At 40.6% G+C, this 15,175-nt stretch overlaps 1 protein-coding gene across 2 annotated transcripts in view; it reads left to right on the top strand.

The window, feature by feature from the left end:
• Positions 1-15,175, top strand: part of LOC306732854 (adenosine kinase-like) — a 95,197-nt gene that overhangs the window by 79,690 nt on the left and 332 nt on the right. For both annotated transcript variants that reach the window (XM_079214027.1, XM_079214028.1), the window contains exons 8-10: positions 4,527-4,562; positions 8,297-8,411; positions 14,784-14,870. In XM_079214027.1, coding sequence (XP_079070153.1) covers positions 4,527-4,562; positions 8,297-8,411; positions 14,784-14,870 — 238 coding nt within the window. The remainder of the gene's footprint in view (positions 1-4,526; positions 4,563-8,296; positions 8,412-14,783; positions 14,871-15,175) is intronic.

The following is a 15,175-nucleotide window of genomic DNA, read 5'->3' as shown; positions in this document are numbered from 1 at the left end:
AGGTGTTTCCTGCTGCTTTGCTGTCTTTCCTTCAAGACATGAGAAGAGAAGCACTGATAAGGAGACAGATTTAACGTAAAACATGTTGGGAGTGATAGGAAGTTCTCATTTGGAATCCGGCTCAACAGTCTGTGCATGGCAGATGTAAATCACAAACACCCTGTACGATCACACCCCCATGGATGGAAATAGCTAGGTGGAGATGAAACATGCCACTTAATGGCTCGGTAAAAACTAAAGTAAAATGCCATCAGTTGTTGTTGAGTAAATTCCCAGAGGCAGTAAAAGCGACTCCTGCCTCTCTGGAGTGTGTTACTGCGTGTGTATTCACCCTCGTGTTTGTGGCATGTCATGCTTGAGCGGGATTGCTGCATTCTCCTGGGAGCTACAGGAGTGCTCAGTACAGGTGATTTATTCCTCCTAATCTGTCCTGCACAGTAGCAGGCGGCCGCCTTCCCTCCACCCAGCAGGAGTGAGGCGCTATCAGCTTGCATGATCATATTAATAGTCGTTATCGGCCCACATATCTTTGACGTGGCAGCTTCCCGTTCGGCGGCACCTGGACTCATGCCGGGGGCTGACGGCCCCGACATCCAAGAGAAGTCATCTTTGTGACCCCGAAGCCAAGTCAAGGGCACTAACAATCCCCACCAATGCCATCGCCTTGATTAGTCATTCACTCTCCGCCCCCGCCCATCACCCTGTAATGTATGCTGTTGTATTCTGACTGGAAACGCTTGAGTTGAATGCCAGATGTTGTTTTCACTGTGCATTTATGGAAGCCGCTTGACTCGCTTCAGTGATGTCTTCTTACGCTTACATGCAGGGAATGAGGACCTTGTCGCCTGCCACTGTTGTGTATAAATAATACTATACAAGTATTGATAATTGGCTGAAATATTTGAGATGTCATGACCCAGTCATGTACAATTTAGTTTGACACGTTTCTACAGAAGGTGATCTGTCCAGTTTGCCAACTATAAGCCAGCTATCGCATTATGAAGTCAATTCTACAGTTGTGGGAGTCAGTTCTCCATTAAATGGTTGTAAGCATGCACTCGGAGGTCTTTGACATGAACATGTATTGAATTGCCCAGAAATGAAGAAGAAAACAGGGATGTTGTTGTAAATAACTTGTCAGGGCTGCACCCTTCTTTGTATCTCATGCCCCACACGCACATTGTCAAAGACAATTCAATTTCTGCCTCGGCATCAGCTCGGGGTAACACGGTCAAGCAAATGCCTATTTTCTGAATGGCCTTGGGGAGTTATGCTTTTCAGCTTATCAGCTTCTATTAACCTTAGCACTGAGGTTTGCTCTTTGATTTAGATTCTTTGGGAAACACCGAAATTGGATTTCTTGTTTTTTTTTTCGTGTTTTTTCTCGAGTCTCACTCCTGCTGTGACATATGCTCAACAGCTTGTTTCACAAGAGGAGGAAAAAGTAAATGCTTGCTTTGGTTTGTAACTGGCAATATTTTTTCATCATGAGCCAATAACAACTTCTCTAATTTAATGTCTTCATTTTTCGTTCAGGTGTCCTCATCCACTCTGGCGCTTTAAGAGCACGTCTGCATGAAACGTTATGGCCAATAGGAAATGTCTGTCATGGGATGCAGAGTAGCAGAGTGGACAGGGCCATGGCGTTTTAAAAGTTGTTTTGTCAATTCTTTGTGGGGGGTTTTCTCGATGAATGATCAGAGTTACTCAACGTAGCGCAATGAGGAAATGTAACAATAGGGTTGGAACATCTTTATGTTACCTGAATGCCCACTTTACGCCACTGTTTGTGACGAGGTATTATGTAACGACATGCATATTAATAAACAGTTAACCTTCATTTAAAGGAAGATAATTAAGTCTATACAGCATGGGTAGCTTCATAGAGAATACCCACATACTAAGGCTGCACAGACCATGCCTGCTAGACGCCTGTCACATACAGTGTGAAGGAAAACAAAGTGTGAAGCTTTTGAGAACTGCCCTTTGCATGAAGTGTGTATTCCTTCTTTCATTTTGCTTGGCAAGAAATTGTAGACTCCCGCCCCCCTGACTGGGCTCTGGATTATTAGCTTAAGCTCTCTAAAAATATCCCTTTGACTGTTTAAGCCTCTGACAGCAGCAACATCTCACACATTCTGATAGCTTTATACTAACGATGGCTGCAGAGGGCTCATGCACTCAGCCCGCCTTGTTATCTTTTACCTTGTTTGCCCGAGGAGGAAAGGGAGGAGAATTTACGGGCCCCCGCAACAGTCCTCTCTCCTTTTGGAATCAGACTCGGAGTGGATCATCAAAGGCGAGCATGCAATCACAGCAATCTCCGAACAAACGAGATGCTTTTTTGAGCACGAGGGGATTTTGCCCAGATGTCACTCGAAGCACTTGTCGTTGTTGCGACAGCTGTAGAAGCACATGGACCGTCATTTGAAAACCGTCTACCACAACATACCAAAACAGCACACGTCAAATTTGAAACATACACAGCCTGAAACATAAGATTTGTGAATATTAATGTTGTAAACCCCTTAAGAAATTGTTACTTTTATTGCATATCATATCAGTTTTATTGACTTGCCTGTGTAGCCCCGATAATTGCATATTTACCACCATACAGTATTTATCATGCCAGTACATTAAAATATTAGCTTTAGCTAAGCTGATAGTAACAAATATTTTTGATGGTGGAATTCATAACGGCTCATAGAAATTAATAAATTCCTAAAAGGGATTACGCTGTACACATGTGACTCATAGACATCGCTTCAATTATCTTTTCTTCTAACACCCACACTCTCTCCAAAGGCTTTTCTTACAAATATTATAGCTGCTAACTAGAGAGAGACGGAGGGTGAGATAGAGGCAAGTGCCGCTCAACAGCACCATCGTTAATCCTTCATTCATGTCTCTTTTTAAATGCTTCCAGTGGAAATATCGCTGTTTTCACAAGACATTTTCCAAGCGGCTCCTGTCCCTGTGAGAGGCCCCGTGCTCACTGGTGATGGAACCTTCCTGAGGAGAAAAGTCAATATGTGGTTGTAAATAAGTGAAAAACAAACGTGAGACCTGAGCCGTCAATAGATTGGAAAAGGCAAAGGGAGGCGACAGACAACTCACCTTTCCTCATTATAGAACTGCTTCTTGACTACAGCGGCTAATTGACTAGCCTCTTCGCCCCTGTGTGTGTTGAAGGAGTAGAGAGGGGTGATGAATTGACATATTGCTGGCGCTGGCTTGTTGATCCAAGCGAGGAGCCATGCGGCTTCCCTCCAGGGACCAGTAACCTTATTGTTCCATGTCATCTCCTCCCCTTCTGTTTGAGGACCAGGTTGTCAACCTCTCCCCAAGGTCACGCAAATACCAGCCTCCTTTCTGTAGATAATTGGATTGTTTAGAATCATAGCATCAACTTATTGCCCCGTCTCGGGTCAAAAGCGATTTAGTGCACGAGGTTGTCTGTCATGATTTGTGGCATCTTTCTAAACCGACAAGCAACAGCTTCTGTCACCAGTAGAAGGATTTTACCAGTGTGTTTTTGTTTTTGTTTTGGCCTACAAATCACATATTGGACATCACAGCGAACAATATTGCAAACCTTGCTGGTGTGTTGTAGGATTTTAGGATGTATTTTCCCGACAATTACAGGCATACTTTTGCATCATTTATTTCTGTACAATGTGAGAAATCAATTAGCAGACTATGAAACATCCCAGAATCACTGGTATGTTTGTTTACTTTATTCCATGTGTACTGAAGATATTCAAATGTGTGATGCTCAGTATACTGTAGCATTGTGGTGTTATATATATTTTACTACAATTGCAGGCACCCATTGATTACCATTATTCTATAATTGAAACTTGTCCCCAACTTTTAATACTGCAATTCATGCAGAGCTTTTCATCTGTAGGCAGTAGGCTGCTGGTTTCCATTCAGTTTCATACAATTGGAAAATGAAATGGAAGACTCTTGAAACTTGAGTTTTGGGTTTTCAGTTGGCCATTCGCTCAAGTTTGCATGACATGTAGCTAAGGAGCAAAAACTTGCATGTCCTCTAAAAGTTCTCTCCAAAGGACGGCATTGAGAGACAATAAGGCAACAAGGAAAGGTTGAGTTTGAAGCGACAGGCCAAGACAACTTTCTCCTTCCTCCCTAAATCTGGTATGGGCTTTTAAAGTGCACCTGTTAGGAGACTAAAGAAAGATGGTGGGTGTTGAATGCCTGCAGTGTCGGGGATTCCCACAGACCAGCACATATTCACGGTTTCATGGCTGGAGGCGGACGCGGTGTTAGCTCACGCTGCCGTGGTAAGACGAGATGAAGTGGGGCAATAGATTAAATGGGTGGGCTGCATGCCTATTAAATCAGGGGTTGGCAGAGCAACACTAACTCAGGTTACTTATTCTCAAGTGACACGGCCGCACAGGCAAGCGAGATGTCTTTACCTCACGTCTGGAGTGTGACATTGTGCTCTGTTTGTGTAATTAATGAACTGCTCATTTGTGTGTGTTTTTCCTCTTTTCTAGGAGGCAGCCACATTCGCCAAAGAGCTCGGCTTTGAGGTGAGTTGACCGGCAATTGTACACTAAACAGATCCTAAAGGTTTATTTTTTGCTGATAATGAAGTTCTTTTTGGACAGTGATTGATGTGCTATTATACTCTCCAGGCCTTGCAGCAGTTGCTATGGAAACCTGGCAGTCGTCATGGTTTCTTTGTTCAGCCAGCTCTCTGTTATGACGCACTCTGCTAGGTCTGCACCCAACATCGCCTACAGATGTTATTTATTGAATTTTGAAAAGCCTCTTGGGAAGCCGAGAAGTTGGGCATGGTTTCAAGCCTTTTCTCCGCAGGCTCGGGGCTCATCAGGTTGCCTGGTTAAAAAGCCTCCTCATTATCTTCATTGCACTCAGGGATGATACTGTATGTCTTCCCCTTCACTGCTGTGGTATTACACCACACTGAAGCACACTGTAGTCTTTTAATAACCAAATTACAGCCACCTGTGGTTTTAGATTATGGAAATGAAAATTACAGTGCTTGTTTTTCCCCATAGAATGTGCTTTAAAGTGGGGCTGCCTCTTACGTGTGAAATGAATGTTCCCTTGGTCTTTTTTCTGCTTGTCTTTTGCATATTCCCCTCGCTGCTTTTTAAATGTGAAATCAAAAACACAAATAGCCGCTGTATGTGTGTGTGTGTTTTTAAATGGGCTCAGGTATTTTAAGTGCCTTCTCTCTTTCAAAGGTAGAGCTGCCTTCAGTACGGCTCTGCACTGTGTGAATAATTGTCATCCAGAATCACTAACGGTGTGATCAACGTGACTGGAATAGAAATGCAATCCTGATGGCAGTGACAGGTTTAAGAGAGGAGAAGGGATGAAGGCAAGAAAAGAAGGGGGGGAGAGAGTGATGGAGGGGGGGCTCACATGAAAACACAAAGGGCAAAGACTCTCCTAGTAGTCACAATTCTTTGACATTTTCCATGTCAATCTGATTTGCCAGAACACTCTGAAAAATTGCTTTGGATGAATGTGATTTCTCAGATAACATCAGTGGTGTGTGTACTGTACTTACTGCATTTCTACATGGTTGTAGTTCAAAGAGTTTCTTCCCAGTGGCCTTTTTTTCTCATCACTTTCTGATGACAATTTTACCCCATTCTGTAGTTATACCATAATATACATAACATTACACAGTAGTTTCTAGAACTTTGTGAAGAGCAGGAAAGGACAATTGCAACATTGTAACATTGTTTACGTACTATTGTAACATTGTAGCATTATTACTATTGTAACATTATTAATATTGTAACTATTGTAACATTGTTTAAGTGCATCGTTTAAGTACTATTGGAGGATACTTTTAATGAGTACGAGTGCAGAATAACTGGGTTATAGAGTTGAAATCAGTTACATTTGCATAACAAGGACACTTGTTCAACTCTAATATACCAAATGTGTGTAAAATCACAGCAAAAATTTAAAAAATCATAGAAATAGTAGTTTGACATAATAGTTTTAGGGATCCACTTACTGAAAATATTCCGGAGCTTTCAGTCTCATCCCATGGCTTTCATAAGCCGAAGGAGTTTGCTCAGTTGTCATGGAGATTGTTAAAGGATGGTCTCTTGCGTCGCATCCGACCACCTGTTATCATGTGACCAAAATTCAAACTGTCTCCATGACAACTGAGCAAGCTCCATCCTCCGAGGCGCCAAGAGACGCGGTTGAAAGCTCCAGAAAATGTCCAGTAAGTGGATTGATGTTGTGCTAAGAATCTTTCATCAGACCACATTCTTGTTGTATTCAATCAGCTGACTTATTATTATTATTATTATTATTATTATTATTATTATTATTATTATTATAGTATTATCTATCAAACTAAACTCTTTTTACATCATTGTTCATAATCAATTACTAATCAAACATACTTTTGTCAAATTAAAACACAAGTTAATAATATCATCAATAATATGATAATCTACTAGAATTATCATCCCGTTGTACAAAAAATTGTTAATTTTATTAACGTCAGAGACCCAGTGTACAGAAGTATGACTCTTTGAAAGTCATTGAGTTTAATTAGAATGTATTTAAAGTCCAGTTAATTGGCCAGTGTGTCATTTTTGAGTGATACTATGAATGGATTTTCTATTAGCAGCTGCCCAGTTGTCAATATCTGACATGATGCATTTTTAATGTATTCTGAAACATTGTTATCATTACATTATGGATGACTAACAAAAATGACAGCAGCACTTCTTCTGTGTAAATGTGAGATAAAAAGCTTTTCCTTTCCAAAACGGCAATCGGCAGATCTGAGCACAGTGTCCTGATTGTGATCTGTTTCCTTTAAATGCTCAAAGAACGATCTACATGGCAGCTCTGATTGAATCTTTTGCTGGCACTGTTTGTCAAACAGCCTTCAGAGGAGATGATCACTTTCTCACTGGCTTCAACACAGAAACACAATTTAACACCCTTGTGAAGCTTTTATATTTCACGCCTTGTTGATTTATGTCTGATCAATTGCCGCACAATTGTAAATATTGCGGTAAACTCAATTGACCGTATAATTTGTCAATTCATTTGTTTGGCACTCACGTTATTTTTCTGCTTCCTTAGCCGTCGGAACTTGTCAGGTGTGTGTTTCCTCTAGGCCAAGTGGAGGAAATTGTGTCTGTGCGTGTTTATGTGTGGGTAGCTTACCCTACCAACTCTGGCCCTGAGAACCTTTTAGCTCCTAAACTTGAGTCGAGCGCCTTTTTTTATGTCGGTGAACATAAAACCGAAGGGTGACAATGTGCCGAAGCCTTGTGTGGTTTGCGTTCAGTGTCTGGAGGAGTGCTTGTGGTTACATCCAGTCACAGTGACAAATTGCCCCTTTTTTTTTCGCTTCACCATCGCCTGCTAACAGCCACTGTATTAACCTCACCATTAGCACTTACTTAGAGTGTTACACCCATTTTTCCTCAGCTCAGGGTCTCACCGGACCTCTCAGGGCTGATTAAAGGACATTTGGGAGGCATTTAGAGGTGTAAAAGCTCATTGGTTTGAATGAGCCAGTGTGGCTGGTATTGGGTTAGAGCCTATCTCTGATTACTCCCATAACCATAGTATTTGATCGCCCTGAAGGTGCTCGAGTGTTAGCTTTGACACAGATGCTAGCGGCATCTTCGACCCTTCATACTAGCTACGGAAAAGCAGAGTCCACCCCACTCCGAGGCGGCGATAAAGACATTCCACCTGCTCATAGTACATCATGATGAGTTAATAATAAAGTAGCACTGACAGGTGTGTGTGTGTGTGTTTTTTTTTATCCCTCTCATGATCAAAGGCAAGCACTCCGGAGAGTTCTGTCGTCTCCAGGCGAGAATATCCATTCTGTGCAGATGCTGAGAGAGAGATGGCCTGTTTCAGGAAGAGAATGATACAGTACACGCACCACCTATCCCTTCAGCTCAGAAGTACCTTTATCTGACAACAGCATATCTTCACATGCCTAATTTCATCTCACTTAGGGAATATGACATTCTAATATTTTAAAGCTCTCCTGTAACAGCATGGAAACATCATCGAGCGCTCCTATTGATCTTTTTTGAAGCATTTTCAGAGCCCATCTGGTTTTATTATCACTTGATCCGTCAGGCAGGATTGGGAGAAGAAAAAAAATCTGACCCCTCTCAGTCACAGTTGTGATCTTTGATTAATCCTCAGAAATTGCTCTTCACGATGCATCCATTCAACTTCACACACTCACCTAGTGGTTTGGTGTTTTTTTGTTTGTTTTTTACAGACGGATGACATTGCAGAGATCGCAAAGAAGACCCAAAATCTGCCAAAGGAGAATAAGAAAAGGCAGCGAGTGGTGGTCTTCACACAGGGCAAGGAAGACACTGTTGCAACTGTTGGTAAGCCATTTTTGTTTTCCGTTTTTTGTCTGCTTATCTACACCTACTTCCACTTAAGTACCACTCCAAGCCGTCCCAACTTTGGCCCCTTTTGGACATCTTTACCCTTCACTTAAACCTCATATCTCAAAACTGCAGAACGCAGCCTCAAATAGATGGTAGAGCTCTGACTGAAGAAAGCCGAATACTATCAGTAATTTCTTTGAAGTTAACCTGAAATATTGACACCAGATGTAAAAAAAAAAAAGAAAAAAAAGAAAGAAAGAATGCTTGCACTACGTTTTGTCATTTCAGAGCATACAAGAAGTGTGGGGGATGAAGAGAGCAGGCATTGATTTGTGAAGTACTTCTAACTTTGTCTTGGACAGACTCCAGACCAGTCCTCAGCAATTTTGATACTTTTACTCTTACATCCTGCCCTTTTTTTTCTTCTTCCAGCAAAACGCTGGCAGAGTGGCCTTGAGGAGAGGTGGACAATGTTGGTCCTCAAATCAATCCAATCTCCTTTGATTCTGGGCATATTTGGTTGGTGGGACATTAGAAGGCGGTGTCATCGTAACCGAGCAGGGGTTTGCACGTTGAAGCGGTGTGAGGAGAGACGATAGTTTCCGTTTACTGCTGGGAGCCTTTGCCTTTGTTTGGAGCCACAGGATGTCTCTCCTCGTTGCCCTTGCAGTTCAGAGTATTTAGCACGGGGAGAGCTGGCCTCAGGTAAAGACTCCAACATAGCGCTCATCACTGGGGACTGCAGAGCAGCACAGCTACAGCAGGACTGTTAGCTCTGCAGGACACCGTCTTCACATGCGGCCACTGTCCTCAATTCCATACTGCTGGCGAGAGTTTTTATGAGCTGAAGCTTTGCTCAGTTTGTCAGCGATGGCATGATTAATCGGGACTTTTCTGTATTCATATCTATATTGTATTTTTCATTTCATTGTCTGTAAAGTCTGCTGCCTTTTTGGCCAGGATTCTCAAGAGACTGTCTTGGTTTTTAATAAAGGTTAAAGTGGCTGTAATCAATATTTTTATATTAACAATGGATAAAATAGCTGTGTGTAATCTGTAAAAAAGAACCTACAGAATTATTACACAACTCTCCTTAGCAGGTTTTTAATTGTTTAACTCATTGTTCTGGTTTTATAACCCGCAACTTTACAGTTTTCACTCTCATCAGTGTTGTTTACAGCTGCAAGTCGGCCACTTTAGCAACAGATTAGCGACTAGCTGGTGAACAGAGTGGATTTAGCAGCTAAAGAGCCAGATATTTTCCTCAAGAGCTGGTGGAGAACAAAATATGATCTAAAAAGGAGAGTGGATATTGGACATTGATGCATCAGGTGGACATTCATCCTTATTTCCCAGACCTAATTAAAAACATTTTATCATAATCGAGTACATTTTCATTCTCAAAGTCGAATTTCTAGAAGTACATTTCCTTTCATGAGAATTTGAAAAGAAATCTCTCGGCAGGAGCCCGACAGTTAAAATGAAAAGGAATCAATCCATTGTGCTGGAGGTGATGGATAATTCCTGCCTGCTTCTCTCATTCCTCCTGCATGAAGACAGAGCTGTGTGCCGTTGTGAACTTTATATAAAATACATGATGAATGCAGGCGGGATGAAAGACAATGTGTTTCAGATGTCATCTACAAAGGCAAACATGATAAATGTCATTGACTGCGCTATCATTGCAGTAGAGCAGTTACAGTAGTAGGTGCAGCAGAACTGTTGTGTGTGCGCGCCTGTGTGTGAACATCGCTATCCATGCCAGCCAAATAAATGTCAATGTAAAAAGAGAATTAAAGATTTTCATTTCCCAGAGGCGGCGCTCTAATAAACTTGATCTCTCATTTTGTTTGCAATTTGTCCTCCTGTCAGGATTTGATCATTTGCCAGCCTCTGCATGTCATGTTAAACCATTTTATAGTGATTAAGGATGGGAGAATGCCTCCCTCTGTGGTATAATTCTCCAAAAAGAGATGTCAATTTGTTATTGTTCTTTCTTTTTTTTCTGCCCTTCATTCAGAGCCTTTCATCACACCACCGCTTCAAACGTGCCTTTTAAGAGATGGGAGCAGGGGAAATGGCCCTTTATTTAGCTGCCACTGACACTGCTGAACTACACTGGGCTTTTGCTTATACACCCATTAAAGCAGTAATTAAGATCATTGTGCCCTGAACCTTAACGGTGAGGAGATCTAATAAACGATCATTCAGCGGGGGTTGCCGCTCTAATCGCTGATAAGGACTTGATAAAGCCTGACTCTGCTCCTCGCTGAGTTTTAGGGCTCTCAAGGGGGCTAAGCAGGCAGATTTCAACTTAAAAAAAAAAAAAGAAAAGACCTGATCTATCTATACATGTTAATCACACGGGGTAGACTGAGGAGGAGAAACTGCCCACAAGGCAAAAGGCTCTCTTTTTTTCTTAAAGGTTTATTCTCCTTAAAGTTACAGTAGATTAAACGCTAGAGAACGATTACAAAAACTACTGGAATAAATCTTAGTAGTCTGTTTAAAAAGCGGGATGTTTATGTTCTATACTTCATGAAGGACAAAATCAATGAACATTCTGCACCATGAGAAAGAGCTCCTCTCTTTTCCCTTGGCATCCCAAGTTGAAGTGTTTTCTTTCATGTCTCTCTGAAAGGATATTGGTTGGCGATGATCTTTTGCCTGTGGTTACAGTAATTACAGGCATATGTATTTTCCTTTCTAACTCAATTGTGAACAAAGATGCTGGTTACGATAGGGAAACAGATTGAATGTCAACTTGCTCATAACCTGTCACGTTTGCCAAGAAAGCGGTAACGTTGTTTTCCTCTCTGAGGCTCAGAGTTTGGCTGAAATGCAACAGGAAACATTCCAGAAGAAGTATTCTCGTGGAAGTTAGTTTCTCACATAAAGATGTTGTCCTTAAACTCTGAGTTCTTTAGATCGTGCCTTTTAGCTTAAGAGTCATGTGTAATTCCCAGTCATTTAGCGGCTCATGAAATAAAATCATGAATTGATTACTTGTATAGATGATAAAGTGTGACAGGATCAAAGTTAATTTCAATGATGTGCCAGCTATTTGATCTACCTGCTTTCTGTCAAAGCAACAATAGTGAGCGCTGGAACACAACCAAGTAGAGCATGTATTAATTTAAGAGTCAGAACAACCCTCCATATGCTCGTTTTCCAACAAAGCAGAGGTCGTCTTATTTGCATGTACAGCCGCTTTTTTCTTTTTCTAACAGGAGCATTTTCTCAGTCAGCGAATCGGCATTGTTGAAAAGAATAGCCAATAATAAAGCACTTAATTGATACTCATTTCAAAGAGACGTTGTTGAAAGAATTTTTTAAGTTTAATCACCACCATTCAAGAGTTGTAATGAGGGAATTATGAAGAGCGAATTAACAAAAGCGCAATTATAGCTTACTCGAACGAAGTATTTTAATTCCTTCAAGGCTTTTTCTCAGTTGTTGTTTTTTCACTGTTGCAAAGTTACCTGTCAAAGCACAGCCATACTACACTCCCACGTATCCACCACCAATCTGCTGCTTCACTCATTGTATTATCAAACTAAACTTTAGGAACAAGAATATGTTTGAGTTAAAAAAGTACAGCAGAGTTTTATTGATTTAAAGTAATGTTGTACCGGTGTCATTACAGTGAACTGAGTTCAGCAAAGTGAGGTTTTCAGGCGTTGTACAAGCCAATAACAACAGAGTCTGAGTATTTTGGCAGGAGTTTGTTCTGTTATTGCCATTTCCATGACAGATTTTTACCAATGAGATCTTTGTTACTTGCGGCGGGGGAATTGTTGGACTGTAACCCGAGTTAACATGTCAGTCAAATTTAATAATTTGCATCCATGAGTTTATGTGAACTTTAGTCTCGCAGCAGAGAACAAACTTTAGCTCCCTCCGTGATGATTGAAGTAAGAGAAATACGGACGTCTGTTGTGCAGCAGTGCTCACAAAGTTTTGTAAATGAGATAAACAGCAGTGAGAATTCCCTTCTATGTGCTGAAATTAAAATGAATATGTTCACATGTGCACATTTTACTAAATTATTTTAACAACACAGTAAATGCTAAAAAAAAGAAAAAGATCTGAATCCAGAACCGTTGATTGCGACAACATAGTGGTTGGTCTCACAGATTCAACTTTGTTTAATGAATTCTGACACCTCTGGGTGTCGTGTTATCACAAAGACAAGCTTCATGTGAGAGTTTACCTGGTTGCAAACTGTGTTTCTAATAAGGCCTGACTCCTCCTTTACTTTTGCCGTAAACACATTGACACCGTTATTTATATCTCATTTCTCGGGTCTAATGAACAGCAGAGTCTTTGCTGAACAAGTGCATCACCTCTAACCTTTACAAGCATCTGGTTTCATAGCCGCAAAGTGCATCGCATAAGTCCGACCACGTCTAACTGTGGAATAAGTCACATAACTGTAATTTATAATTAGCACATTTTCCAATCGCGGTTAATCGTTTCAAGAGGAAGGAGGATTCTCAGGCTTCATCTGTGGCAATAATTAAGCAAAGTCGTTATGCTGCTAATTAGCTGATCCTAAAAGGATTCTTGTCTTATTGTAATTTATTATCAAAGAGACAATCTCCTGCTTTCCTTTTAAAAAGGGAAATGTCTCATTATGAAAACACAATCTAACTCTTTATCAGACACATCTTCGGTGCCTGACCTGTAATGCAGTCACATTCTGCTCCAAGATATCATTTCAAACTGCAACTTCTCTCACAGTTGGTGTATTATAGTAATTTCCTTGACATCAGGTGTTGAGCATATGCTCAGCTACATGTTGTGTATCCTTTGCCCTGTAGGACTAAAGCAGAAATGTATTTGAAAACTGAAAAGGCAGGGGGTGTCTTATCTGCCGCACAGATATTCTGTGAGCCATTGTTAGATTAGCGGGGAGTCTCATTAAAGAACTTTTTGTAGTTTTATTTTCTCATGTTCTACTTTAACTTCTAACCTTTTTTTGCTCAATAAGAGGTCTGTCAGCCTCCTCGTGTTCCTTTTATCCACATGTCAGTCTTTTGTCTCCTGCACCTTTTTGAAGGTTCCACCAGAGCCCTCAGATTGTTTGAAGATTGTGTGTGTGGTTTAGATTTTTTCTGACATAAGTTGCTGATTTAATGTCACTCTACACCTCGAGACTTTGTCATCTGGTAGATTTTTGTTTCTTCCCCCCTTCTCCTTTAAACTGGAAGTCCCTTTGAAGTGCATATGCTACTGATAATTGAAGCAATGTAGTCCACTGAAGATAATAAAGAGAGCCTCATTTAATGGGTTCTGTTTTTAACTAAAACTTACAGCAACGGCATTGTTTTTAATTTATCAGAAGATTCACCTGGAGATGTTGGGAATATTTGCATTTGATCATTAATTTTTTCAAACCACAGCAGCGTATTGCATTATTTTATCCCTTAGTTTAACATTTAATTACCTTTGTCATTTTTGCTGAAACCATAGTTAAATAATCCATGTGTCTGCAACAGAAAAGAAACATTTGAAGTTGTAATCGGTTGTTTACTGTATGTCATTTATTAAGCAACATTCCAAATATTCACTGATGACAGCTTCTCAAAGGCTAGGATTTGGTTTCCAAAGATGTTTCAGATCTTTGGGTTTTGAACTGTTGGTCCAACATAACAAACTATTTGAAAATGTGCATTGCGCTCTGCGAACTTGTGACGGTTATTATTCACCACTTTTTGTATATAGTAGACTGAATGATTATTATTTTATTTTTTTATCAATAGATTTATTTATAGTTCCTTGGACGAGGAGTCTACCGCCATGCTAGCAGCTCTATGAGGCTGCTTTGAGCTAAATGCTAACGTGCTGTTTAGCAGGATTAATGTTCACCATTGTAGTCATGTATGTCTTAGCGTGATCATATATGCTAACTAGTACTGAACAGCACTAACGTATCGCCGAGGTGATCCCTTCACTTTATCATCAGCTGTACATTTTTAAGAAGATTACAATTCATCCTGTGAGTCTCATCGTTCCCTAACTTTAAAAACTGTCATCAAATATTCAGCTTCGGGGGCCATAACGATGCTAACGGAAGTTTCCTGTCCTATCAACGTTAAATATTTAACTTTAACTTCCTTGTTGACTACCTTTGAGTTACTCAACGTTTATTATGTTGTACATGTTTTTTACACGTTATTACTGAGCCAAAAACTGAACTGTCATGCATGTCACTGCTCAAATCTCAAATCATAACAAAGCCTTGGGCAATATTTTTTTTTTAAATATCAAGTAACAAAGAGATAAATGAATAAGCCAAAACTTTGAAGGAAAAAAAAATGTTTTTCAACTTTAATTAACAGCCCTCTTGTGTCCTGACCACAGGTGAGAAGGTGACCATGTTTCCCGTTTTGGACATCGACCAAAATGACATTGTGGACACTAACGGAGCCGGAGATGCCTTTGTGGGAGGTATGCCATGAAAATCATCTTCGACACAGCTTGATTTCTGTGTACAATCCCAATTAACCTTTGATACCGGCCAACTATGTAACGTAGTAATGTCTCCTCATCATGTGAGCGTGACATTAATCCTGCTGTTTTCACTCTGTATGAGCTGATCATAGCGCAACATAAAACTGTCATCACTTGGGTCCCGTTGAGGATGAAACAGCAATGTCCTTTTTATTATTCAGAAACCATTACTACCTGGCTCATATTAATGAAAACTGGTCCCCCAATTAATTTTGGAGGTGATGGAGGGTTACAGGTTGACC

This window comes from Taurulus bubalis (assembly GCF_910589615.1).
Source record: "Taurulus bubalis genome assembly, chromosome: 2".
NCBI lineage: Eukaryota > Metazoa > Chordata > Actinopteri > Perciformes > Cottidae > Taurulus > Taurulus bubalis.
Note: the sequence above shows the minus strand (reverse complement) of the source record. Positions and strands in the feature narration are given on the sequence as shown.